Here is a 27,657-nt window from a genome sequence, read left to right as displayed (position 1 = left end):
TACGAGTTATTTTTCAGATTATGTGCTGCGTCAGAGCCAAATCAGTGCAATTTGAAATGAACTTGTTTTAAAGCAGATGCCAATAATCAGAACAATTTTGAATATTAGATCTGATAATATGATAATCAATCGACCAATAGGATAATCTAAAAAGATTAGAATATCATGGAAAAGCTCCTTTTTTTTCTTGACATTTCTGTATTATAAATCTTTTTAAATTATTATTATTGGTCTTATGTAATACTTTATTATGTTGGGATACTGGATATTTGATTTTCATGAGCTGTAAGCTAAACAAACAAAAAGGGCAGTTAATCTTGAATATATTGAATTACAGAAATAAAACAACTTTTCCATGAATTTCTAATTTCAAGTAAAATATGTGAATTTGCTTTTTTTTTTTTTTGCTAATCTACCACAGCTTGTGTTTACTCCTGTTTACAACTGATCCCAGAACTTTTGTTGCACATTTTGTTTGTGAATTGCTCCTCTCAGTTATTGGCAGGGTAGCGTCTGTGAACGAGGGTCCCTGAACGTCACACGCATGCAGAGCCTCCTCCTGTGCCTTTAATGAAAGTTCAGTGGTCGTGCAGAAAGTCTGCTCGGCTGCAAAATGGACCTGAAAGCGCTGGTCGTGAGCGCGCTGGCCCAGCGGAAGACAACCGCTCTTCTGATCGGTGGAGCCGGCGTTGCTTTTCTGGGATTTGGCCTCGGATATAAATATCTGCGAAAGCCAGAAAAGCTCGTTCGTGTAGGCGTCGTGTCGCAGCTCCTCATTCACCCTCTCAAGTCTGGCAGAGCTGCGTCTGTGGCGCTCGCTGAGTGCCAGAAGTTCGGCTTGAAGTTCGGAGAGCTGCAGGATCGGTGAGTGTGTCCAGCTGAAGATTTTAATGTCTGTCACAGTCAGAGAGTTACTGAAAAACACACCATGGTCACAAAAAAACATATTCACAAACAACATTTCACTTGATTTTTTTTTTTCTTCCCAGCGTGTTGAGTACAACTTTTACTCCACTACAGTTCACAGTGCACGTTGGATTACGTAACGCTTGCATTAAAAAAACAACACATTATTATAGATTGTCGAGCTGTTTGGACCTGTAAGGAAGTCTGATTTGAAAAAAAAAAATGCATAAAAATCCACGTGGGTGTCAGAAATCAGAAGTACAACATAAAGAAAATGTAAATATGTGCACCAAACTATGGAATATGGCAGCTGTATTGATACTTTAAGTGCCCAGTTGTGCTCAGAATCTGCCTTATTAAACTCAACTTTGTTGTGGTTTGATTCATATTTTGAACCAGGTCACACCAGCACACATTTTTACCTGCAGCATCCTAATTTACCATTTTAATAGCAGAGGGTTTTTCAACACATCTGGTGTCTCTTAAATGCAAAATATAAGGAATAGTAACGGAAAAATGGCTGATCAAAGTGAAGATATACCTGAGGTCCAAAGTAGGAGACACTGTTTGAAGGGTTTCCCTCATCATACCATCATATTTATTTAAAATATTTATTTTAAAACCCACTAAGTCGATGTAACTGTGTCTCATAATTTTGATTATTTAATCTTTTTCTATCTTGTCTAAGAGGAAAGTTATTTTCTGGTAAGGTCGTGGTGACCATGAAGCTCTCCTCGACTTGACATGATTTATATTTTTTATCATCGTTTGTATGTCACTGCTACACAGAAATAGTTTGACTCTGAAAATGAACAAAAATACTTTTATTTGAGCCATTTTGTGCCCCTTGAGTTTAATCCACTCAGGGACACAAAATGGCACGAATTGAATCAACTTGCTTTTCCGAGGGAACTGCCCACATTTCGTTCAAGATGCAATGAAAAACAAAGCAGGACTTCATGAAAATCTGGGATTTCACTGCTGCTGTATGAGCGACCACACATGATGTCATCAATCTGGTGTTGTTTACTTTCCTGCGCTCAGAGTGCAGGTTTGTTGTCTTGGATGGTGGCGTCGATCCAGGGATGCCAAATGTTGCAAATGAGGACAATCCTCAGTTCTGTCTGTTTTGTTTGCAGTCACTGGCTGGTGGTCACAGATGACGGTCACATGGTGACGGGCCGACAGCAGCCTCGCCTGGTGTTGGTGTCTCTGACCTGCGAGGGAGGTCATGTTTGTCTCAACGGACCAAACATGGAGGAGCTGCGGTTCCCCTTCAAACAGGCCGACAACCCGGTCCTCAACTGCAGGTTTCACATCCGGATTTCACTCTGTCGCCACAATCTTTCTCTGACTTTGATCATTTTTCGCCTTTTATTTGACAGTGTAGACAGACATGACACATGGGGAAAGAGAACACTCCTCTGCAGCTGGTCAAAGGAAAAGTTCACACAAAAATGAAAATTCATTATCGACGCGCAACCCCCGAAGATGGAAAGTCAGGTGAAGTTTCGTAGTCCACAAAACATTTCTGGAGCTGCAGAGCAAAACGGAGTCGCAGCATAAACAACTAAAGTAGATGAGAGCAACCAAATAAAAACACAAAATGGCTCCATACAGCTTGTCCGGCGTAATGCAAGACGTTATTTGCACACTTGTCATGTGGTTGAACACCTGCGTCCGCTTCAGGCGGGCTGAGTGCCAACTTTTTAACGTACAGCTCCAGAAATGTTTTGCTGACAACGAAACTTCCCCTGACTTTTTATCCTTAAAAGATTGAATTTTTAGAGCTCATTTTAGAGCAAGTTTAAACTGAGTTTGTCTTGTTCCATATTTACTTTTGTTCCGGTTCTGATTGCAGTCTTGAATGAATGATTCCTGCTTTGTTTTTTTTTGGCTGCAGAGTGTTTGGCGACAACATTCAGGGACGGGACTGCGGCGACGGAGCGTCTCGCTGGCTCACAGATTATCTGGGGACGGGGCAAACCTTTCGCTTGGTGCACTTTGAGCCTCAGATGAAAGCGAGATTGTCGGTGGAAATTGAGCCTCTTTTCCCTCGGTCCGAGGTACACAGGCTGGACTTTGACAGCTGTTGTTCTTCTGATTATTGCATTCTTTAATCATATTTACCTTTTCACATCCAGAAAGTTGCCTACCCAGATGTAGGACCTGTGATGCTGCTGTCCGAGTCCTCCGTAAAAGATCTCAGCAGCAAGTTGGAGAAGGACGTCACGGTGGAGCGTTTCCGCCCGAACATCGTCATAAGTGACTGCCAGCCGTTCGAGGAGGTGTGTTGTTTAGCACATCTTGAAAATTTACAAAAGAGCACTAAGACAAAGACAAACACACCAGAACGTGATGTAACGATTAGATTAGAACCACAAATGTCATTAAAGGAGAACAGATCCAGTATTTCTCCACACTGCAGCCCGTGAGGTTCTGTTTTCTTCTCCCTCCTGTTTGGAGAAATGATCATTTGGTCCTTTTCTTCTGACTAATACTCTGCCCTTTTCAGTGTGAGCAGCGTGGACTAATTTTATCTCCCAACTCAAAAAACCAACTGCTTTGCTTTGCTGTTTTTTTTTTTGCAGGATTCATGGGAAGAGCTCCAGATTGGCAGCGTGAGGCTGCAGCGTGTAATGTCATGTGGACGGTAACACAGTTGATGCTTCAACACAGATTTTAATCGGAGGCAGAATCACTTCATTTATCCAGAGCAATCAATCCAAAAGCCGACGTCTCAGTCACCGCTGTGGCGCCCCTGGACACAAATTCAATTCACAGATGATTATCATTTGAAGTGCATGAGTGTGTCTTTCTAATTGGAGATTTAGGATTAACGGGATTGATCACACGTATCTGTCCCTGTTGTTTCCAGATGCATTTTCACCACAGTTGACCCTGAAACTGGTGTAATCACCAGGAAGGAGCCTCTGGAGACACTGAAAAGGTAAAGGGATCATTTAATTTTGTGTTGGGTTGCCAGATCGGAAGGTTTTCAGCACATTTGGGCTACTCTCTTTCTTTTCTTTTTATTTAATCAGGCTTGTTTGAAACATTTACTAGTCGTCGTGGTTAAAAAGTAACTGTACCGTTTCTCCGGTCTGCTGCAACTTCAAGTAGAAGAAGAAGATATTGTCATGGGGCTGAGTTCAGAAAGCTTGAATGCTTGATGCAAAATTATAAGAGAGCTGCTGACCAAAAAAAACAAAACAAATGTCACTTTGATTTATTACGACTAGGCTAAAATATTTACATAATTCTTCTACATAAACTCATAGAGGGCTCTTTTCCTGTCTGATCTCAAACCCTTCATGTCCCTTAAACTCTCTCTCATATGGCGATTCTTTCACAGTTATCGTCTGTGCAAACCATCCGAGAAGCACATCTACAAATCGGATCCACTGTTTGGACAGCTGCACACCGTGAAGCAGACGGGCATCCTGCAGGTCGGCGACGTGGTGTACAAGATCAGCCGTTGACTGAAGGGAAGGGGAGTCAGATTCTCTCTCTGAAGGAAGCCAACGAGTATGAAGCCGAGGGGGGGAAAGAAAAAATCTTTGTTATCAGCACTATCACTTCGAAATCACTGGGCCGGTTCACACTAACGAAAGCACTTTTATAAATGTATTATACACAAATAATGAAGAACACTAAAGCTGCAACGGAAAAAAAATCACTATTTGTGAAATGAGACTGTGATTCAGAGACTGATCCACTGATGCAGAACAACAATGAACAATTTTCATGGTGAGTTGTGTTCTGCGTCCACATTATGCAACACTAACGGTGCCTGTATTAAGCTCGCGTCACACTGAGTTCACTGGTAATTAAATCCTGTAAGTACACGCTGCTATTAAAGAGAGAAATTAAACTGCCTGAAGTCTACGCGGCAAACTTTTACACGTGTAATTATTTCCTGGAATAAATGAGGCCGGAAACGATTGCTGAGCAACGGCAACCTCTGGTATGAAAAAATAAAGAATAAAAATAGCAGAGCATTTGAGGTGTTATCTGTCTGACTGCAGGAAGGTCTGAATACATTTTCACGTTTTCATATTTAAGGCGTGACAGCATCTAATGTTAATACAATTTAAATCATCAGCATCGAGGCTGAGATATACATGATCATTTATATTTTAGAAATCAAAGCTGATATCAAACTGATGTGTTTTTTAAATGTTTTCCTGTGAATGTGTAAAGCTGGAACTTGAAAAATCAGACAAAAACAGAAAACTGATCCTCTTCTGTATCTGTGTGTCAGGGTTTAATGTTTTCCAGCCTCACTGTCGTCATGCACTTGACACTTTTATCCAGTTAAACTTACAGGGTTTCACCAGCAGAGGGTCAGTGGTTCGGCCACGCGTGAACAAGACAAACACATCTGATGGAAACAAAGATCAAACCTGTGACCTGCCTGTTAATGGGCCACCTGTGCCGCCCTGCCAGTATTACAAACCAGTCACCTGATTTTGGTCTCTTAAACACCGAGACCCAGTTTTAGTTGCACGCTATGGCCAGTAGGGAGTGATATCCCTTTACCTAACCACCATAAGAGCCTGTAGAAGGGAGGAGGATCGCCTCTTTGCTTCTCATACGGCAGCAGTGACCGTTGAATTGAATTGATAACGACATCACAACACACAGAAACAGAAGTATGCGTTCCTGAGCCTTTACATAAATCTAAATATAACAATATGTCACAAGTCTTTATTATAGCGCTGGCTTAATGTCAAACATGTTTCGACCACGTGTTTAGAGACCCGATGAAGACACTGAAACATGCTGGGTGCCTGTATTGCTTCTACTCTGCTTCTACTTACGCATGATGACATTTGTCTTCTGTGATTCCAACATTTCTTTAATATTCCTCCTTGAATATTGTGTTTGGATCGTCATCCCTTGTACCGCTCCAGTTTTTTTTTTTTTTTTTACTCCTAAATCAAAACAGACCCAAACAGACATTTGGGTTTTTTAGCGGTCAGTCACATATCATCATTTCTACACCGAGAACAAGTCGTAGAGAGGTGCTATATTTCTCACTGAGCTGTCAGAGGGCTGATGTAAAAGCAAGAGCACTCCAGAGTCCTTTTAAAAATGCATTTGTTTTTATATACCTTAGACCAGAGGTGATCAAATCTCAAGGCACACCTGTAATCATAGCCGTGCAAAACAGCCTCTGGTTTTCAGTTTCCTGGATGGTTTTTAAAATACTTTTTCAGGGTATAGAATTTGCCTCTGTATTAGGAAATGGATTTGTACAAAGGGCTGATATAGTTCACTTTAAACTCAGTCATTACTTGTTGTATAGTCACATATTGCTATAATAATAGGTTATAATAACTTGCTTCGTGGCACACCATTTGGGCACCGCTGTCATAGAGGGTCGTCCACTTATATAGAATAATAAAAATGCTTTCTTCAATTTTTTTTTTTTTTACTACAACAAGCTCAAGACTCTGCAGCCATGATATCAGCATGAATGTTTGCTGTGTTCACTGTTAATTGCATTTATTTTTTAAAATTGTATTTTTCTTAACAAATTGTAGCTGAGGATCACAAAAAGTCACCAAAGTTTTTTGGATTCATTATCTGTGGACAAAACTACACCAATCTATTTAGTAGATGTTGAGATATTCTACTGGATTAGAGATAACTTGACATGATGACAACTGTTGAGGGATTGTCAGGTGACGTGACATAATGTGATGTGATGCGATAAATCATTTAGCAAGAGAGAATCTATGTTCTAGTCACTTATTTATGTATTGGGCAACTTGTTGTACATCAGTAAAGTTCAAAGGAATTCAAGAAAAATGGCAGAACACTGAAACATGCAAACATCCTCTCCGAGAGGAGGGAGACCACCGTGTTGTGTGTTGCCTCACATGAGAGAAAAGTGCCTGGTTTGCTGAAAAGTGCACTTCAAACGGTCGCCCCTCCAGCAAAACAGCCACTTAATGACCAACAGAGCTAATAGGAGTCGTTGCACAACAGGAAAGGAGTCATCTCTAGACGGCTCTTCGGCCTCTTTACCGTCACAAAATGAGCACGTCTGAGGGAACAAAAAAAACCTTTTTAGGTGTAGAGTGAACAGTCAGTTTCTAAATGATTGACGTTACGCACAAAGACACAGTTATGTAGGTCTGTAATTTGTTTGGGTGTTTGGTTCAAAGGCCTTCAACAGACACAACACCATATAGAAGTTACATAGTAGTTCCACCTCAAGCCCCTACATATTTTAAGACCTACACATTTAAACCCACAATCACTTTTAATGACTCTTGTGCTTCCTTTTCTAATCAGTATAATTTACGTGTAGCACTGCGGTGCAAGTTGTGAGGGGATATGAGTACGTTAGGCCCTGTAATATAGCAGGACCCCTAAAGTTTCCACACATCGCTTCAGTTGGGTGAAGGAGAGCTGGAAATTACACAAGAGGATTTGTCAAAGTAACATGTATTCTTTATGTGTGTGACTGCTGCTGTTGTCTTAATACGTAGCAGCAGCACTTTTCTTCATGCATGATCTTAATTGAGGGTTTATAGGTGACATTGTTATGTCACATCTTGTCGCGTCATGGTATGTTTTATGTCCTGTCAAATCATTTCCGTGCCGTGTTGTTGTATGTTTTTAGAGTCGTGCCAAGTCATGTCATGTCATGTCATTCACGAGAGGCGGCTGTGCCTCAGGGGTAGATCCAGCATCTTGTTATCGAAAGGTTGCTGGTTCAATTCCCCCTGGTCTGCATGTGAAAGTGTACTTGGGCAAGATAGTGAAGCCCAAACTGCTCCTGATGTGCTGGTCGGCACCTTGCTTGACAGCTTCCAACATCAGTGTATGAATGTATGTATGAATTACTGTAAGTCGCTTTGGATAAAAGTGTCTAATAATTGCCCTAAAATGTAATAGTGTGTTATGGAAAATATGTCCCACCATGTGTTGTTACAGTATATAGTGTTGTATTATTAATATTGTATAACGTAGCATTGTATATTAACGTCACTTTGTCATGTTATGTTATGGTACGGTGTGTTTAAATCATCTTATGTTATGTTATGATACAGTATTGTATAGTGAGGTTAGGTAATGTTATTCTAAAGTCATACTTACATATTACATATGTTACATAACATACATATGTTTATGTCATGATGTATCTGTAAGTGTCATGTTAGGTCATGTTTTGGTATTGTATGGTAAGTTTTTGTCGTGTCTTGGTGTATAACAATGACTTCATAATGGCATGTTATTGAGTGGTGTGCAGTGGTAAGTAAGGTATGGTAAACTTATACATCTTACAGAATATTTCATCTGTATATGTTTAAGTTATGTCATGTTACGGTCATGTAATGTCATCTTATGTCACATGTTATGAAGCAGGCTGGGTTGTAGTTGACTGGAGGTTGTACAGTTTATCCTCGGGTAACCTTTCATTCATAACAATTTTAAACAAAAACTGTTAAAAACTGTCAGACGGTGGTTTTTCCAGAAATAATAAAAAACAAAAAAACATGTTGTACGTCTCCGGATTGGCAGCAGAGAAGACGTTAAAGAGATTTGTGTAACTGCACGCTGCAGTCGTGTGGCTTTACGTTTACAGGCCTCATTATGTGATGTGAGCCACACTCACAGCGGTTTTCAGTTACAATCAGTGGTGTGGAGTTAAATTACAGAGAGCTTCTGAAACACACACACAGAGACACTTTCTAATGTTTATTTTTAACACTTGCATGTGTTGTAAAATTAGAGAGAAATTAAACAACAGTCGGCTCTGCTATGTTAGGAGGTTGGTTTTTTTTTCCTTTTTATGTTTGCTGCTTATTTTTTACTTCAAACCCATTTTGATGTGTGTTAAATACAGACAGGCTGATGTTTTTCGGACAAATGAATTTGACCAACACTCCAAAATAAAAATGTAAAAGAAACTGTCTCATTACATGCATAATGTGTGGTTTGTACTCATGCACTTCATGCAGAAAGATAAGATTGATAAGCCTACCAGTCTACATATCAAGCTAAGAAAACAGGGGAGAAAGCTAGGCTAAGCTAATCGGCTGCTGAGGGTAGCTTCATCTTCACACAAGCATGAAAGTGGTATTGATCTCCTCATAAAAAAGAAAAAAAAAACAACTTAAGTTTTAAAGTGCTTTTGCATTTTTTGCTCGCTTCCTTTTCACCTGAAGTTTGTTTTGCATTGTTCTGTTTGTTTCCACGTTCAAGTTCGTCACGGTTTTATTCACGAAGGCGTGATATTCTTTCGCAGATTCTTTCACCTTTATGCTGTTTTTGCCGGGCACGGTTTGCTTCTGTGCAGCTTTCCTTTGGGGCATCTTCTTCGTCAGGACCTTGTGGGGATCTCTCAGGCTCTTTGGGGTTTGTAGAGTGTTAGACTGTATATCAGCTGTGGCAGTTTCGTTGGTCTTCATCGGTTTTACTTTGGCACTTACGGGTTGTACCGCGGCGGTCTTTTTTGAATTCTCCTTCTGCTCCTTTGACTTCTGTTTCTTTTTTTGTGTGTTGGCTGCCTGCTTGTTCAGCTTTTTCTTTTTCCTCCACGGTTTCAACTTATTCTCCTTCCTGTCTTTCTTATCAAATGATTTCCATTTCAGCTTCACCACAGTGTCGCTTGCCGTCGTTGTAACGCTGGCTGCAGTCGTCGAAGGTTCGACCCGGCTGCTGGTCGCAGTGGTGCTTGTCGTGGTCGACACGCTGGCTGCAATTGTCGTAAGTTCGACCCTGCTGCTCGTCGCAGCGATGCTTGTCGTGGTCGACACGCTGGCTGTAGTCGTTGTAGGTTTGACATTGCTGCTCGTCACCGGTGGTTTAGTGGTCAGTTTGAATTTTCTCGGTGGTGGTCTGGTGGGTTTTTGATTCATGTCCAGCACGGTCACTGAAATGGCACAGATGTCAGTAAGTACTCATTTTCACAGTTTTACTTGTCGAATTCTGCAGCCACATGTATGGAATTTAAAAGGCTTGGATTGAATATTTAGCTCAGAAAACAAACCTAAATGTTTGAAATGCTTTCCTCTCTGTTTAGCATGTTTGATGTATATTGGGAAACTGCTTTTTATAGTTTTATATATGACCTCAATGTGATTATACAATTTGGCTGTATAGATGTGAAACGGGGAGGGAAGAAAAAGCAGGGTTCTGCTCAGGACTAGCATACTAAAGAGTAAAACGGTAAATGTTGGCAATTTGTTGTTCATGCCAGAACAGATGTCCTATTATAGAAACCTCTAACATCAGTGTAATTGACTTGATAATATGTTGTGTATGTGTTGTTTATATTTAGGGCACCTTGATTGACCCAAAACTATTTTTCACTTCTAGAAACATGAAGAACTCGATGCACATAATTCAGTTTAAGGCTCAATTTCAGAGGCTCCACTTTGTCAGACAGGCACAGACAAAGAAAAATTTTAACTTTAATGTGTCTCTCTCCACATGAAGAATGTGCAGACTATAAAGTGAGAAGTAAAGCTATAAGAAGAAGTCATAACAATATAAAGGTAAGTTGGAGTAACTTACGTTCCCTTGGCACAAAAGGGACCTTTTTCCCCCTCACTTTCACCGGCAGCTGCTTCTGCTTACACTTCCCCGGAGGAGCTCTCCTGCAAAAGTTCAACGAGAAGCGATTCTTAACAGTGATAATACATTAATTATTCCCCCAAATGTCTGCTGACTTCAATGATTATTGTTGTTAATACTGAACTTTCCTTACGACAACTTCATATTGATGAGTTTTCAGTGTTGCAGACCTTGAAAATCCTTTGTATTATTGTGAGAATGAAACAAAAAGACCTTTAAATGCAGCGTTGGCCTTGAAGATACTGATTTATCTTGAATCAAATCAAAATTCTGTAGAGGTTAATCATTAAGCAGCCTATTATTTAGTTGTCAAATTAAGTTTGTTTCGTGGTCTTTTAATAGGATTTTCACAAGGAGGTAATGTAATCTGACACTGGCTCACAGGCAATTCCATTAAGAGAGACAATTTAAGAAATGTGTCTTTGTTTTAAAATCATTGCCTTTATTATAAATACTGGTCCTTGACTCAAATATATAACTCAAATGGAAGAAGGATTAGTTGTGTTGAAAACTACAAATGTAGCTGACTACAAAATGTCGTCCCGAAACTTACTAGTCCACTTGAATTGTTGTTTTCATGTTCCAACATATCCTACTCCTACCTTTCCTTGTTGGCAACATGTATTACGGTGATTAAAAGCACATGATTTAATGCTGTGTGTGATACTGCACCTGGAGGGATCCATGAACTTGAAAACAGTTCCGTGAGGAGACATGGCCCCGGGGTACGAAGTGGCCAAAAAATACAGTTCCCCTAAAAAAACAGAAATATCCTTTTAGTAGCTGTTAAATCGATACACGACTAAACTGTGAGAGGTCGACTGAAACGTTACCTGCTTCGTCTTCCGCGAACGAGATGATGAACTTGTGGTACTGATTAATGAGTCCAGGAAACGAGCATGTCTTCTTGTCGCCCATGCACACACTCCTCTCCTTCCAGCTTTCTGTCGATTTCTCCTCCTCCAGCGCCATGATTCGGCTGCAAGGTGGACAGGAACCACGTGTGTTGTTATAGGCAAACATTAAAGTCTCTCAAAATCTAAAAAGACCAAGAAATTATTATTCATAGTAGCCTGGAACCTATTCTTCCTTTAGAATTAAGAACAGCGTAAAAAAGGAAGAAAAACGCTTAGAAATAATAGATTAATAGGTCAACATTTCACGAAATATGCTTACTCAGTTTCTTGCCAAACTTGAGAAGCGTCAGTCAGCAGGCAGTATATGCTGAGTTCAGCATACAAGCTGGAACTGATCCAAACAACAGTCACAACAGACCCGTTCGGTAGCTAATTATCGTTAGCACGAAGTACAGACCTACAATGAAGAGCAGCAATTGCCGGTCCAGGTAGAGTTTCTTCATGAAGGCTATTTTGTTTAAGTTCACATGATTGTGGCATTTATGTATTGATACATTTTAAAAAGCTCAAAGAGAGCATGTTGAATTTCACATTTTGTTTTTGAACCTGTGGCGATAAAAGACGGAGGCTGGATTCTGATTTCTTCTAACCTACTTGCAGAATCACATGGATGGAGTTTTGTCTCATCTGGACTGGGCAGATGGAAGTGATTGAGAAGTACAACTGTGTGCTAGAACACTGCATTTATCCTTAGGTTGTGTAACCGAGCGTTCCCTCGTGTCCTAAATCATCCTCAAGTCCCCGATCTTAATTCTCAATTCAAGTGTGAGCACGAAACACAGCCTGAAGTCAAAATAAAGTTAATATGTTGGATCAAACATGAGCTTAAAACAAACATATTTATGATGCGGTTGAATATAAATGTTCTACCTACATCACTATTTTATTGTATGTATGTCTTGAATTCATTGAAAAACACATTGGCTTCTTAAAAAATGCACAACAGCTGAGCAAATATAATCAGAGGAGAGAGTCTGTTTCTCCTCCCCCCCCCCGGAAAAGCTGACAAACAGTTGGAGAAAAAACTTTTGGCATCGATCGAAACAATCTTACCCACTCATGAAGTCTCCGAAAATGTACAGGCCGTTCAGATTGGGTGATTCACATCCTCGGTACACATATCCCCCTGTCACAGACTTCCCAACATGATGGCTGTATGCAAATATAGGGAGGATGTCATCTGTGGTGGCAGAGAGAGATGCACTGAATTCAACTCGAATCTGAAGCATCCGAATTAGATTAGGGGGGGGGAATAGCAGGTGGTGGACGTATCAAAGAGTGAGAAAATAACTCTTTATTTTTAACCATCGGTGAAGTTTTTAATGTGAACAGAAAACACTCACTCAAGGAGGAGTTGTAGCACAGCTTCACATCATAGCACTCGAAGCCTTCTTTGGCTCTCCAGCCGTAGTTTCCTCCCTTCACGATGATGTCGACTTCTTCGTAGCGGTTTTGACCCACGTCTCCGCAGAAGATCCTGCCCCTGCCGTGACCGCTGACCTGGTCTCCGCGGTCCACAGAGCACCGCCACATGTTTCGGACTCCGTATGCGTACACCTCTGGCCGGGCGCCTGGGTCGTCGGGGAAGGGGTTATCAGGGGGGATGCTGTATGGCTTTCCACCGGAGTCACTTCCATCTACGTCAATGCGAAGTACTTTTCCCAACAGTGCACTCCTGGGTAGGATAAAAATGGGATTAAGCAACAGTTAAGAGGCCTGCATGTACAGTAATTCCCAACCTGGGTTATTGCAGCTTGTAGCCTAGTTTAGGAGGTACTTTTGCACTTCTGCATGTTCAGTCAGCTGTAACACCACAATAGACTATCAGGCTAAAAGTACTGAATAAAAGAAATGGATAAATGTCAATTGATGAATGTTTTAGCTTGGATGAACTGTTGAAAACTCCTGAAGTAGCCTTACTTGTTCTGTGCGTTGCCATACTTCCCAAAAGGATCCCCGGCTTTCCCCCCGTCTCCGGTGAAAATGTACAGATATCCGTCCAGACCGAACAGCAGCTGGCCTCCGTTGTGGTTTGCAGCTGGTTCCTCGATTTCCAGGATGACCCTGAATGTCAAAAAAAAAAAAGGATCAGTTGAGCTACTGATCTACTGAAGGGTGATAAATGTGTTTTTCAGACGTAAATATCTGGTTGCCACGATCTTTAAGTATGCCTTCAGGTCGTGCTCATCCTTCCTTTAACCTTTTCAACAGGAACAATTCTGTGTGTGTCACTCTTATGTGCAGTTAACAGAAAGAAGTGATGACAGGGTAGACCTCGGGCGTTTAAAAGAGCCCACTCACCCCAAATTACACAAAACAGTTTTGTTTCATCTGCCCTGTAATATCTGGTCATGCTGGTTTAGAGGGGGGAGGTTTGATTTTCTTGTTGCCTGCCACGCCTGAACAATAGAGGATTGTTCGTGAGACATTTGAATATTAGCCTGGTGGGCGCTTAGATGTTCAGACTGATACCTCTCTGGTTATTATCAAACTACCGCAAACAGTTGGCTAGCTTAGCTTAGCATAAAGACTGAAAACGGATGGAAACAGCTAGCCCGGCTCTGTCCAAAAGTCATGTAAGATTCACTAATTAACTCTTTCTATCACTTTGTTTAATCTGATGGGCCAGATATTTGTGTGTGTGCATGATGGTGCATGTAAGCAAGTCTGGAGATAGTTGTTCAGTCTCGTTCCAGGGTCCTCACATAATGATATGATGCTGTGAGTTATTGGCAAACCACCAACACAAAGCAGCGGTATTTGACAACCTGAGACTCAACAGCAATCTGTGTTTGTTTTTGTATATATGTACCTGAAAATGTAATGCTGCTCAGGCTGAGAGGGGAATTTACAGTATTAAGCTCTGAACATGTTTATGCATGCTTTGGTGCATTTACAGCCCATGGGGGGGGGGAAGGGGGTCTGACAGCATAATCCTATACGTCTTTCAAGGAGTAATTGCTGTAGGTGAAGACGTTAACACCAACAGCCAAACTTTGATGCCATGAAAAGAGAGATTAAATGGAACCCTTTCGTCTGCATACCTCTCTGAGGAAGGATCAGCCGTGTTCATATCGTAGGCAGACACTTTCATCTCACTGATTCTGACTTTCTCCAGCTTGCTGTTGACCTGGATCGAGTAGTAGATGAAGAAGCGTCCGTTGACCCGGTACTTTGGGTGGAAGGCCATGCCCAGGAAGCCCCTCTCATCCCCCAGCCAGGCGGTGGTTATCACCTCCCCGCTCAAGTCCAGGAAGGGCTGCTCTAGCCGGCTGCCGTCACGCAGGTAGACCCACACGAAGCCCAGCTGCTCTGCGATGAACATGCGATGGGTGTCGTCGCCGCTGTGCAGCATCAGCACGGGGTTCCTGAGGTTGTTGGCCACCTCTGTCAGGCACAGCTTGAGACACCCTGTGGTGTCCTCTGCCACCTTTCCCAGTTTGTTGTTGAGGACTGAAGTCTTCAGAACGTTGGGGTAGCAGTAGTCCTGGTCGGACAGGTCCAGCAAGCTGCAGAACGTGGACACATCTCGCTCAGAGGTGTCCTGCAGCAGCTTGTTCTCGGTCAGATACTTGACCACATGGCGACATTTGCCGTGAAACTCATAGCAGTAGCCAGAGCAAAGGCCGGGAAGCTCTCTGACAGGCGTGTACGGGTCCTCAGCATCGTAGAGGTGGGCGGCATACGGAGAGCACTCCTGGGGAGGGCGAACACGAGACACAACAGAGACATTTCAGGACAAGAGGAACTCGACAGTTACAATACACCCCATCTCTACCACCTAGCCCTCCAGTTGGGGGTGCTGAGGGGTGAGTCAGCGGCGGATGGCCAAGATACATTTTATCTCATAGTTACTAACAACAATTTGAGATGGTTTTGCAATACAGCCGACACCAACTAACTATAGGCCAAAGACGAGGGAGAGAAATTACCCAGACTCTCTTGGCACTCAGCTAGTTGCCCCCCTGCCCCCCACTTACCACGCCACTGTTCTAACACTATGGAAGCATTTATTCATCTAATGTCCAGGTGTTGAGGCTCAGACTTTTCACACCTTCACACACATGAATTAAAGCTTATTTCTATCTTAAGCAACATCATATATAAATTGGCATTTTGCAGGACAAAAGTTTACAATGTCAGTGAAACAGAAATTGGCATTTTGTGTGACTTGGCGCCCCCCACAGTTTCTGAGTGCAACACCACTGTCATAAATACAAATCCCAGTTCTGCAACAATTTGTCAGATGTAATGCAGGTGCTGACTACAGATAAAACTCATGAAGTCATAACAATGTTATGTGCTGGAAACTTGTATCCTCAGGCAAACATGTTATCCGACCCTCTCAGTGAAGTTACAAGTGCAGAAACAAGTAGCAGAGACACTGAACCATCAACATGGTCTAAAGCTGTTATTTAAAGTTACATAATGTTGCTTTAAGGTACACAGCTGGGTGAGAAACACAAGAATCTAATGTATCACAACCAAAATATCACCTCTTACATGTGATCTCCACCTGCTAATTAAAGTTTGGATTAAATTAGAGAAGATGACTGTCGGGGAGTACTGTGTGTTAATTCAGTTCATGAAATCATGAAGCCTACATTTTTTATTTCTTTACAAATGTGGATCAGTTTGATAACAGCGGTCAGTAGATAAAAGTAATTCAAAGGAATTTATGGACAGAGAGTTTCGACGGTGCCTCAGCAACATCGTGTAATTAACGGTGTGCCATAAAATGTTATACCCATTTATTAGAGTAGCATGTGTAAAGCAGGGCGCACATCCAACCTTTAGGGAATAAATATATTTACCTGGCACATGATGTCTTTCAACATGTCTGCACAGAGATCATAACCCGCCACTTCCAGCTGGTCGATAATGTCCCAGTATCTCTCCGCTATCGTGTTGTCCGTTTGCTGGTCGCAGCAGCCAAACTGCTCGTACTCCACGCAAAACTCAAGGTGCCACTGAGGTTTGAAAGGTGGCTCGAAGTCCAGACACTGAGGATGAGCGGATGCCGGCTGGACAGTGACGAGCAACATCACTGACACGATCAGGAGAAGCTCAGGAAGGCTCGGGGTCTTTTTGGATGAGCCGGGACCAGCCGCGCGTAAAACCGCGCCACAGGCGCCGTGTGGATGGAGCGCAGCATCCCGCCACATATTTGTCATTTTTGCCGTCTGCCCCTGAAAGAGTACAGCTGTTTGCTCTTCTTTACTTATGTGCCAGAGCTTAAATGTGCGGGCGTGTATAGCAATACATGCGTTGCGCGTGCGTAAACGTATGGAGAAGGATGTGCGTCCCAGCTTGCCTCCTCAAAGCAAGGTACAAACGCACCTTGTCACCAGTTCTGTCTCCAATCAGACTTATTACTAACAATTAAAATAAAACAGATTCGTAATGTCGGTCAAGTCAATGGTATCCTGCATCATCCGCCGCGCACAGTGGGATACACCACAGTGAGGATGGCAGAGGAGACGCAGTCAGCTTTAAAGGGCGCACGCAAAACAGGGCACAGTGTCGAGACACGCAAACATCAATAAGTAAACTAGTTTAGTCTCACAGTCATGTTAAAGCGCCTCCAGGCAGCTTGCATTTGGGTAACAGCTCCTCAGCAGCTGGGCCTCTTCCTAAAGATCTACTGTCCCGGCATGTCAACTCAAATTTGAATATAGAGTCATAGGTGTCTGTTATCATCATCTCCTGGTGCCAAGAGGAGGGAGACGGAGAATGCAAGAGACACCAAATCACTGCGTTTACATAGTGCCAGACCAGCAGTCTAACAACGTGAGCGTTATGTTGTTAGGATTTAAATGTGTCGATTAATACCAGCAAATAAGAACTATTTCATTCAAGTGCACTGCGATTTGGATACAAATTCTACTTACTACCTAATTCATATTTTCAAGCATTTTAAATGACACCAGGCAGTAAATAGTTTAGCTGGGGGGATAAATACATAAATAAATGGCATATATGTGACAAAACACCTTTGCAACTTTTCCCTGAAGCCAATGCTGGATTGCCAACTTTGAAACTGGCCCCATTAATCCAAGTGCTAAACAAACAGCTATCTACCTTTAGTCCAAAACCACAAAATTATGTTTTGTAGAATAATTCATATGCAACTACCCAACAAAATAAAGTATGTATGTATATATATATATATATATATATATATATATATATATATATATATATATATATATATATATATATATATATATATATATATATATACATATATATATATATATATATATATATATATAGAGAGAGAGAGAGAGAGAGAGAAATACTATATCGGGTTACATAGCTACTACTTACTACCTTACTCGTATATATATATATATATATATATATATATATATATATATATATATATATATATATATATATATATACATATATATATATATATATATAAAGAATTAGGTAGTAATTTTAGGTAGTATTTTTATCCAAATCGCAGTGCACTTGAATGAATAGTTCTTGTTTGCTGATATTAATCGACCCATTTAAATCCTAACAACACAACGCTCAGACTGCTTGTCTGGCACATTATGTAAACGCAGTGATTTGGTGTCTCTTGCATTCTCCGTCTCCCTCCTCTTGGCACCAGGAGATGATGATGACAGACACCTATGACTCTATATTCAAATTTGAGTTGACATGCCGGAACAGTAGTATTTATCCAGCAGATGGCAGCAACCAACTCATGGATGCGCCTTAAACTGGCCCCGGAAGCGGAATTACGTCATTTCTTTTTATTTTGCATTTGTTTTGGTCAGGATGAAAAGTGTCAAGGTAGTGACAAGAAAATCGTGACACTTCCGTCTGAGCCCTTCATCTTAAAATGTTTTTCGATAACAATGTATTTGTTGCGACGTGATTGAAATCACATAAACGGCGATACGGTAAGTACATTATAATAAGAAACTAATGGGTGATAATTGTAATATTTCTTGTTTCTTTTGAACACACACACACGTGGAAAACAAATGTGTGCTTTTATCTTGGGGGCAGAACTGTGCTCTTCCGGTAGCATTTAAGCTAACTATGTTCGGTTTGACGCGCGGCGACACGGCTCTGCCAAGTCTGACAACAAAATGTAATTTGCCTAACCTGTGCAGCTAAATTCCCCTGCCATGGCATCTTAAATGAGTGCATGAAGACACGGTTTCATGCTCGGTAGGTGACCCAACTCAGTCAACTTTTCGCCGTTGAGCCGAGACGCTTCGCTCCGAAACGCAGACGGCTGCTTGGACGTCGGAGAAGCTACAATGAGCTCCGAGCACCAGAGCGACAGCGAGGACGCCGACGAGTCGCAGGACAGGCCCAACAGCGGCAGCGACAAAGAGGAAGACCCTGACATCGACGACTCGGACGTGGAGGATGACATCGCTCCGGTGGCTTCTCCTTCACCGCCCAGGAGCAGCGAGGAGCGACCGGAGCGGACTGCGAGCTCTCCGGTGTTGGAAGAGCGAGAGCCCGGCTGCCAGGCGCCCACCGCGCCGCAGACAGGGAGCGGCGGGGACTCCAGCAGCGACATCCGCAGGGGGAATAGCCTGTTTTCATGGTTGCAGAGCAGGACAATAAGACGGGGGGTGTTTGTGGACCCAGCTAGGGATAACTTCAGGACAATGACCAGTTTGTACTGCTCGATGAATCCGGCTGTGGAGTCTGTCAACCTGAGCACTCAGACCCACGGAGCGGTGTTCAACCTGGAGTACTCCCCCGATGGGTAAGACATCATTTTAGGCCTCTTATCTGAAGTTCACGTTCACAGGTATTCCACTTACCTGGGGGATATTTAAAATGTGCAACAATGCATTGAAAATGTTTGAAACTTATTGTGTAAAGGACCTGTAAAGTGCTTGAAGTGTGTCATCAAATTCAGCCTCACATGCTTCCTGGACTCCAAGGAAGAAGCCAAGTGGGTGATAATTATGGGAATACTGCAATTAATCTTGACATTTAAACATGCATATGAGTTGTCAAGCTGCCAGTTAATCAGTGCAATCCAAAGTTCTTGCATTTCTCAAAACAAAACCTCGAAAGTCTTGCAAAAGCCACTCAGAGTAACCACAACTAAAGAGAGTACGCGCAGGGTTTAAGCCTCAGTAACCAGACAGCAGATGTAAGCAGAAGTAAATCCTGCAGACAAACCAGGTCAAGCTGTGTCCAGTCTGGGTTAAGTTCATTTGTGGGCGCGTGAGACAGCAGAACACAACACTTGTGAGTCTCCCTCCCTGCACAGTTAAGTGCCTTTTGTAGAAAATGCATTATGTTTTTGCAAGAGAATAAAATGTCCTGAGCCACAGTTTTGATCATTTTGATCATATTATTACAATTGTTGTTACTTGGACACCTCTTACAGGCGCTTTTGCGTCACAGACAGGGATGCAAAAAAAGTGTGAGTTGTAATTTTGGCTGCGAGGCTGTCAGAAATCAGAAATTCTTATGTGGCAATGTTTCATAAATCTGTCTTTTCCACGAGTTGTCATAATTCAAATTAACGGAAACTAGAGCCTGATCAACACTCGATTCTTGGGGAGTAAAAAAGTTAAATTTCTTCCCACTGAACCTCAGTTTTTTAGCTCTTTGCAGTTTGGCATTATTTGCTCTATGAAATATGTTGATCAAGCAAAGTTTATTTATATAGAACCTATTACAGACACCAGTCATAAAGTGCTTCAGTGTCAAACAAAGTAAAAAATAAAATAACAACAAATTCAAGATACAATATGAGCTGATGAAACACAGGAGTAAAACATAAAACCTTATGTTCTGCTGTGTCTATATAAAGGAAGGTACTGCTTTTAAAAGAGATCTCAAGCATTCTGGGAGACTAATCCAAAGCTTGGATGCACCTCGAGTCTTGGGCTCAACTTGTAGTGTAGTGTGGAGCCTGGCCAGGTAGGGCTCCACAAGCGAGCGCCAAGAGGAAGTCGGGGAGATTAAAATCGGTGTAATATGCGACCTGGCAGCAGCATTTTGGACAGTTTGTAGGCGGTGTAGTGAGAATTTGCTTAGCTGTGTTGATAGTACCGCACCTGCCAATGTGCGATGGCGTCACCTGACATTTGAGATAAATCCAGCGGAGTATCTAACAGACGGACTGAGGCTTGATTCATTTCTTTCGACTGTATCATGCAGCGCAACCTCTGCATCTATGATCCGTACAGTCATAAATAAGAGAAACACAAGCCGCCAATAAAAAAGAAGTTTAAGTTCTTCTGTAACGCTGCTTGACGCTCAGCCTCTGTTTCTGCTTTGTGGTTTTCCCCACCCTTTCATGCAGAAGACGGCTGTTCAGTGTTGCTCACATTTTCCCCAGAAAAATATATTTCTCAGATGTATTGATAAAAAAACACCTGCCGATGTGCACCAACTGACAGTGGAGCTTCTAACATGCATATTTAAATGTATTTCTTAAGATTATAATTTATTTTCTTTGTCTCCTCTTTATTTGTTGCGTCGCGTTGCAATTTTTCCCCATTTATATTCCCAAAACATATTAATGTGAGTGTTGGATTATCTCTTTGAGCATGTCATGTGCAACGTGCATCATATATCCTGGAAGTTAGATGTTAAGTTCTCATTAACGCTGTCTGTGTTCTCTCTCAGGGCTAAAGAGATGGGGATGCAACTAACTAGATTTTATTTTCTGCCAATTACTTTCAGCCTCAGTGAATCATTTAGTCCATAAAATGTCAAATCAAGTTGTTTCTTTGTCCAATCAACAGTCCAAAACTATCATCTCTTATCGTAAATGACAAGGAAAATCAGCAAATCCTCAGATTTAGGAAGCAAATGTTTAACATTTTGCATTATTGCTGCAGAGACTGACTCGTTTCCTCACACTGTATTTCTTATGAGCGTCTCTGATTTGCGTGTCTGCTCTGCTCAGGTCCGTCCTGACTGTCGCCTGCGAGCAGACGGAGGTTCTGCTGTTTGATCCCATCTCCTCCAGACACATCAAAACCCTGACCGAGGCCCATGAGGACTGCGTGAACAACATAAGGTGTGTTTGTCATGTCTTAAATCATCCAGAGACGGTATTAAAAAGAAAGCAAGCGCATCCTGCATCCACATCAAGGACGGGGCCGAGGATAAAAGATTCTGGATGGCAACGTGATGCCTTAAATCATCTTCTTAATATGCCAGATGAAGCTCGTGAGCAGACTTGACGTGCAGAGGCTAATAAAAAACTTTTAGATTTTAGATTTATGTCTGTAGAGGATGTTAAATGTTCTACTGACTGACTGACTGACTGTGCCCTGCAGGTTTTTGGACAATCGTTTGTTTGCCACCTGCTCTGACGACACCACGATTGCATTATGGGATCTGCGCAAGCTGAACTCAAAGGTTTGCTCATTGCACGGCCACGCCAGCTGGGTGAAGAACATCGAGTACGACACCAACACTCGGCTCCTCGTCACGTCTGGCTTCGACGGCAACGTCATCACGTGGGACACTAACAGGTATGTTAGAACTTACAGCTGATTAAATGTGAATGTGGTGATTGTGCTCACTGAGAAAAAAACATGAGATGCTCTACAATCCAATCCGGTTATTTCCTGGAAAATTTCCTTTTCTAGTGTGCACGTCATGCTCTACCAGGAGCTGCAAATAAAACTTCGACCAATCCATGACTGATATTTTAAAGAGTCTCTTTCCTATATTTGTCTGTCAAATAAAAACTTCAACTTTTCAACTCTGAAATGGGGTAAATTGGGTTTCTGGCTGCACTTCAAACCTCAAAACCTAATAACCAAGCAGAGTTTATGTTCCTCCAGACGAACCGTTTCTCTGTTGATTGTTCTCCAGCTCAGGAAAACCCTTTTAACCACAATTAAATCTGGAAATCCTCCCCCAAGTATTCATGTTATTGTCTTTCTCCTGCAGGTTTACAGAAGACGGCTGCCCGCACAAAAAGTTCTTCCACACCCGTTACTTAATGAGGATGCGACTGACGCCCGACTGTTCCAAGATGCTCATCTCCACTTCCTCAGGGTACCTGCTCATCCTCCACGACCTGGACCTCACCCAGTCCCTGGAGGTGGGCAGCTACCGTATGCTGCGAGCGCGACGGACGCCCCTCAGCTCAGGTAAAAAGAAACACGTTTAACGTAATTATTTTACCCCTTTTTTCCCTTTTTTCTGTTTTTTTTTTTTTTTTTTAGTGTGTTACTTCCTTTCTGTAAAGCTTATATGGATTTAGTGCCAAAACAACTGGTTGATCAATCAATTTTTGATGGTTGAGTAGTTACTTCTAGTCCTTTATCAATAAAAATACAATATATTTTATTACAGATTGATGAATGCTAAAAGTTATCAGTTTTAAATGACAATTCGCCATAATTACTGACATTCTGTTGACTAAACGTTGATGTGATTAGAACATTACTGTTCCCAGATTAAAGACATTTCTCATCCTGTTCTGATTCTGTAGATGGCGGCACATCGGCGTCCAGGTCGGCCGGCACTCCTCGCCAGGGAAATGACTCCAGCAAGATCCACCCTCACAGAGAAGGTCAGAGTTCACGGTGTAAAACTGAATAATAGATGTCAGCCACGGTTCTCCTCTGATAGAGCAGTAAAAGATTAATCACAAGGTTATCACACACTTTGTTCTTGCAGGTATGTCTCCCAGGAACAGCCTGGAGGTTTTGACTCCAGAGATCCCCGGGGAGAGAGACCGAGGGAACTGCATCACCTCCCTGCAGCTCCATCCTAAAGGCTGGGCCACACTCATCAGGTGCTCCAGCAACATGGACGACCAGGAGGTGAGAACCATAAATCTTATCTATTAGGTACAGCACAAGAAGTCGTAGGCCTTGTCGTTGATGTACAATTGCCTGAAGCGGACATAAACAAATAAAATACTGTCCTTGTCGAAGGATTTCAGGAATCTTTGCCGTAAGAGTAGCCACACACAGTAGATAGTAGGGTTAGCAGTAGTAATTGCTGTTGTTGTAATTTGTATTCAGTGCAGCTCTATTGTTAAATCACAAGTAGAAAGCCACTAATGGTCGGTGTCACTGTGCGTCCAGTGACCAGTTTCTTTTTCCAGTGACGACACCAGCATGATGAACAGTTTCCGACTCTGATATGTTGTTATCCTGTTTTCTTCCACAGTGGACATGTGTGTATGAGTTCCAGGAAGGAGCGCCCACCCGCCCGCTCGTCTCCCCCCGCTGTTCCCTCCGCCTCACCCACTACATCGAGGAGGCCAACGTCGGCAGGGGCTACATCAAAGAGCTGTGCTTCAGCCCGGACGGACGACTCATCTGCTCCCCGTATGGCTACGGCGTCCGCCTGCTGGCCTTCGACGAGAGCTGCGGCGAGCTGGCCGACTGCCTGCCCGTCCAGACCAGCTGCCTCAGGGAGATCCGCTCCATCTACTCGCACAGCGACGTGGTGCTCACCACCAAGTTCTCCCCGACACACTGCCAGCTGGCCTCGGGCTGCCTCAGTGGACGCGTCGCCCTTTACCAGCCCAAGTTTTAGCAAAGAACGATGCGCTGCAGACCTGGGTAGAGAAGTGCTAATCAGGGCTCCTGCACAGATCTAATCTAATCTGCATTGAATGATTTTACAAAACAGACGACACACACCAACACACTAACTAGAAAACACTTACAGTACATACAGAACATACTGTCAATACAGATGGCCTTCATTTGTTTCACAGATCACAAAACAATTCAGCAATACAAACTCAGATATGATCAATAACAGTTATCTTAACATAAATATGATTTTTCTCTTCGTAAAGTCTCTTAATACTGAGCAACATTTGAAGTTTTTAAGCATAGATTCCACAGTTTGGCTCCAAATACTGAAATGTGCTTAAATGTAGTGCGTGCATACAGACTGTGTTGTCATGGAAGAACGGAGGAAATAAGACGTTCGACCCATGACCATTTAGGCTTCCGTATTTAGGAAACCCTGAATGACATTTCCTTGCATTTGTTTTAAAGTGCTGAAGTGCACCAGATGGGTGAGATTTACCGCCTGCAGATATCAGATATGTCTATAAACAGTCTGACGAACGGTATAAATAGAGTATTGTGATTTTTTTTGTGTGTGGAAACCTGAAATGTATTGAAGTACTTCTAGACCCAGGTCTGCAGCTGTGAAGCAGACTGAGTTTGTTTGGGTGGGAACCCTTCAGCTGACAGCCGCCGACCCGGAAACAAAACTGAAAGACGAAGACTTTCAGCTGTGACTTGTTGACCAGGCTGCGGTAGCGGATGAAGACTTTAAGAGTTTGAACTTGAAAGAAAAACAAAAGAAAAAAAAGAAACTTTGAAAATCACAAAAACGAAACGGCACCATTGAGCTTCTCAAACTAGCCTCCCACCAGGACTGAGGAGAGGGTCGAAGCTCGGAGGTGCAGCGTGGCGTCCGTCAAAAAACAAACTCTGCAGTTCGTCTGTCGCTCTTTTTCATACTAAAGATTCCTTTTGTCCTCTATAGCAGTGGAAGACTTATTCTGAGACGCAGCACATCCAGATGTTGCTGTCTCGGGGCAAAAACACTAAGGATGCAAACAGACAGATATTAATCCATTAATTCTAACGAGACAAACCAAGAAACGTGTCGTCTGCGCTGTTGTTTTTCGTCTCGACAGGTGCGGATCGTGTCGCTCTCAGCTGCTCCGCTCTGCTCATGCCTTTTTCCACAGGTGCTGCTTCTCTGCTCATACAATCTGAACTTTGCGCCCCCTCACTTCATCATCGTCAACGCCTTTCCCGCTCACCTACCTGTCACTTTTCCATCTTCCATCTTCCACCCTGTTTTCGCCTTCATTGTCTTTAGCGGTTTTATTGTTGTAGCGTTGTCACTTCTTGTTCACGGTGTTCGCTTCGTTTGATTCTTCAACTCACTTACGCTTTAGAACGAGTTGCACCTCTTAGTTCCCTGCACAGTTTGTTTGTTTTTAACTTAAGCCTGTGAATAGAAACCTCGTGCTGTCTGGACAAATACAAAAGTCCAGCTGATGTCATTATCTTAGTTTTCAAAGTATCCCCCTCTAGACACACCCCGAGCAAGGAAATAATAGAATTGCATACGAAATGATAACGCTGGCATTTTCTGTATTATTTTTGTTTGGACTGTAATCCGTCTTGCAAGACTTTCTGACTTCCCATCATTAAAAGTCCTATTCTTGACCTACAATCCCAATACATCAGTATTTGACAAGTTGGGCATGACACTTAGATATCAACTTTTCTTACAAATAGCACCTTTTAAGATCAGACAATATTAGTAAGTTGACTCAACACATCTTTGTCATGCAGTTTGTCATTATAAATATAGAATTTTGCCAGCTTCAATTCGTTAACCAGCTCGTTGACTTCAGTAGAAGTTGCCTCAGCTTCCTTTCGTTTAACCTTTCTAGTATGAAATCGTTGCCAAGAAATCTTGTTTTTTCGGCCTTGTACCTCATTTTGTCTGAGTGTTGATCCACATCAGTGTTTGAATATTTCCCCCTCCCCTGCGCATCACATCCAGTTTCTCATTTTTACAACGTTGTCATAAAGCTGACCAATCAGGTTTTTAATCCTCTCTGCGGAGCGAACGGATCGCTTATTGACTGTTCTCGTATCGGCAACGCTTTTGTGTTTTCAACCACTGTAAGTATAGTTCCTGTAAAGAGCCAAGCACATGTGTGGATGCTACACCTCAATATAAACTGGTTACAGTTCATACTTACTGACTGCAGAATAGATATAAACAAACGAATAGACGTTAGCGTATACTACTATGCATACCAGCCTTTATGAAGATTCTCCTTTCTTATTTATACGAGGGTGACGCTCTGCGTGGAGCGGTCAGATGCCAAAATGTGTTTTTGCTCGGACAAGGCAGTGTTTCTCCTCGGTAGTGAATTGTGAGCTGAGAACTAAAGGTGAACATCTGCGATTATGGACGTAAAAAATGTGGCAAAAGCTTTGATTTTACAAGAACGGATGGATATCGAGGGCTGCAGCGAACGCTTATTTTCACTGTTGATTTATTCCGCCATGAAGTAGAGTTAGCTTTTGTCTTTTCTTTTTTCCCGAATGTTTGAAAACACAAAGCATTAAATTAAGAAATGCAGCTGCAGCGTCAGAATGTCAAACATTTGCCGGTTGCAGCTTCTTAAATGTGAGGATTTGCTGCTTTTTCTTCACCATGTCATTTATGACACTAAATGAAGAGTTTTTTCGGGGATTTTGTCAGACAAGAGGAGCGATTTGAAGACGAAGATGAACCAAATTTTTAATCATGAAAATAACCAGCCGATTAATCGATGAAGGAAATAGTCGTTCGGTGCTGCTCTGTTGAGAAATGTATTTCAATTTGAAGTGAAAAGATAAAAGTTGTGTGAACGCAGATGTGACTTGTTAATTCCCAGCTCACAACATGGTCCTAAATGTACTGAGAAAGGATGCTTTCAACACTTTGTACCTCAGTTATCTACTCAAAATGTGCATATTTCACAAACGGGGCTCATTTATCTTTCAGTTCAGTCAATTCTGTGACTTTTCCTCCTCTGGAACAACAGAAATTAAGAAAATACCGTACAATAACTTTACGAGTAAACTGCTAAATGTACAGATTTAAAATTGGCTGAACTGAAGGATAAAGCAGCAGCCATGCTGTATATTCAGTGCTGCTTTTATTTCACTTATATTCAACAACAAGCTCTTCGGAGAGAAGTGTCTTATCTGCCATTTTCACTTCAGGTACAGCAGCTAAACACCGGGTTCATTTTTATTATGACTTTGTTCCTTTTGTTTTGTTTTTTTTTTTGCTCACTCCTGTTCGGGGTTTTAACCCATATTCTGTTGTGGATTTATTGAATGTTCTCAGTAGTTCTGGTGTTACCTGTGCACCGTCACCTCAACTGATAACAGCCGGAGGAGGAGGAGGAGGAGGAAGAAGGGTGGAGACGGAAATCATGTTGAATTGCTCGCACTGTTGTTTCCTAAAAAAAAAAAAAGGCTACACACAGCAAGGAATCCCAACAATGATACTAAAAATGGTACTTATAATTATCTCTGAAATAAAAAGGTTAGCTTCTTTTGCACTGCTGACTGTCTGGTGTTTGAGTCCAGTATTTATATCTTTCAGTATTTTTGTTTTATTTCAATTTAAAACGTCGCACTTGGAGGAGAATCGACCACTAGATGGCAGCAAGTAAACCAGCAATTACTCTAAACCAGTGGCTCACAAA

At 42.1% G+C, this 27,657-nt stretch overlaps 3 protein-coding genes across 3 annotated transcripts; 2 read left to right on the top strand and 1 right to left on the bottom strand.

Annotated features, from left to right (window-relative positions):
- Positions 1–537: 537 nt before the first annotated feature.
- Positions 538–4,900, top strand: marc1 (mitochondrial amidoxime reducing component 1). The gene is made up of 7 exons (XM_030392133.1): positions 538–864; positions 2,046–2,216; positions 2,810–2,972; positions 3,051–3,194; positions 3,498–3,559; positions 3,785–3,856; positions 4,262–4,900. Exons 1-7 carry the CDS (start codon positions 614–616, stop codon positions 4,386–4,388), a joined length of 990 nt encoding a protein of 329 aa, XP_030247993.1. The 5' UTR covers positions 538–613; the 3' UTR covers positions 4,389–4,900.
- A 3,709-nt stretch (positions 4,901–8,609) lies between these two features.
- On the bottom strand, positions 8,610–17,115 carry hhipl2 (HHIP-like 2). Its single transcript, XM_030392132.1, has 9 exons — positions 16,235–17,115; positions 14,465–15,117; positions 13,341–13,484; positions 12,764–13,095; positions 12,474–12,600; positions 11,337–11,482; positions 11,176–11,257; positions 10,444–10,526; positions 8,610–9,799 (listed from the first exon to the last, which is right to left on the bottom strand). Exons 1-9 carry the CDS (start codon positions 16,592–16,594, stop codon positions 9,048–9,050), a joined length of 2,679 nt encoding a protein of 892 aa, XP_030247992.1. The 5' UTR covers positions 16,595–17,115; the 3' UTR covers positions 8,610–9,047.
- Positions 17,116–18,475: 1,360 nt separating this feature from the next.
- Positions 18,476–27,515, top strand: wdr32 (WD repeat domain 32). The gene is made up of 7 exons (XM_030392149.1): positions 18,476–19,167; positions 21,337–21,450; positions 21,713–21,910; positions 22,335–22,537; positions 22,882–22,962; positions 23,070–23,215; positions 23,568–27,515. Exons 1-7 carry the CDS (start codon positions 18,707–18,709, stop codon positions 23,937–23,939), a joined length of 1,575 nt encoding a protein of 524 aa, XP_030248009.1. The 5' UTR covers positions 18,476–18,706; the 3' UTR covers positions 23,940–27,515.
- Positions 27,516–27,657: the final 142 nt, after the last annotated feature.

The sequence above is a fragment of the Sparus aurata genome, chromosome 16 (genome assembly GCF_900880675.1).
Source record: "Sparus aurata chromosome 16, fSpaAur1.1, whole genome shotgun sequence".
In the NCBI taxonomy this organism is placed as follows: Eukaryota; Metazoa; Chordata; class Actinopteri; order Spariformes; family Sparidae; genus Sparus; species Sparus aurata.
Note: the sequence above shows the minus strand (reverse complement) of the source record. Positions and strands in the feature narration are given on the sequence as shown.

Bases quoted from the DNA above. Each gene is read 5' to 3' on its own strand.
- hhipl2 (XM_030392132.1), bottom strand. From the start codon at position 16,594: ATGACAAATATGTGGCGGGATGCTGCGCTCCATCCACACGGCGCCTGT. The intron at 15,118-16,234 runs GTAAATATATTT...CGCCCTCCCCAG, and splicing joins TGAAAGACATCATGTGCCAG to GAGTGCTCTCCGTATGCCGC. The intron at 13,485-14,464 runs GTATGCAGACGA...TTTGACATTCAG, and splicing joins GCTGATCCTTCCTCAGAGAG to GGTCATCCTGGAAATCGAGG.
- marc1 (XM_030392133.1), top strand. From the start codon at position 614: ATGGACCTGAAAGCGCTGGTCGTGAGCGCGCTGGCCCAGCGGAAGACA. The intron at 865-2,045 runs GTGAGTGTGTCC...TTTTGTTTGCAG, and splicing joins TTCGGAGAGCTGCAGGATCG to TCACTGGCTGGTGGTCACAG. The intron at 3,857-4,261 runs GTAAAGGGATCA...ATTCTTTCACAG, and splicing joins CCTCTGGAGACACTGAAAAG to TTATCGTCTGTGCAAACCAT.
- wdr32 (XM_030392149.1), top strand. From the start codon at position 18,707: ATGAGCTCCGAGCACCAGAGCGACAGCGAGGACGCCGACGAGTCGCAG. The intron at 21,911-22,334 runs GTATGTTAGAAC...TTTCTCCTGCAG, and splicing joins ATCACGTGGGACACTAACAG to GTTTACAGAAGACGGCTGCC. The intron at 23,216-23,567 runs GTGAGAACCATA...TTTCTTCCACAG, and splicing joins GCAACATGGACGACCAGGAG to TGGACATGTGTGTATGAGTT.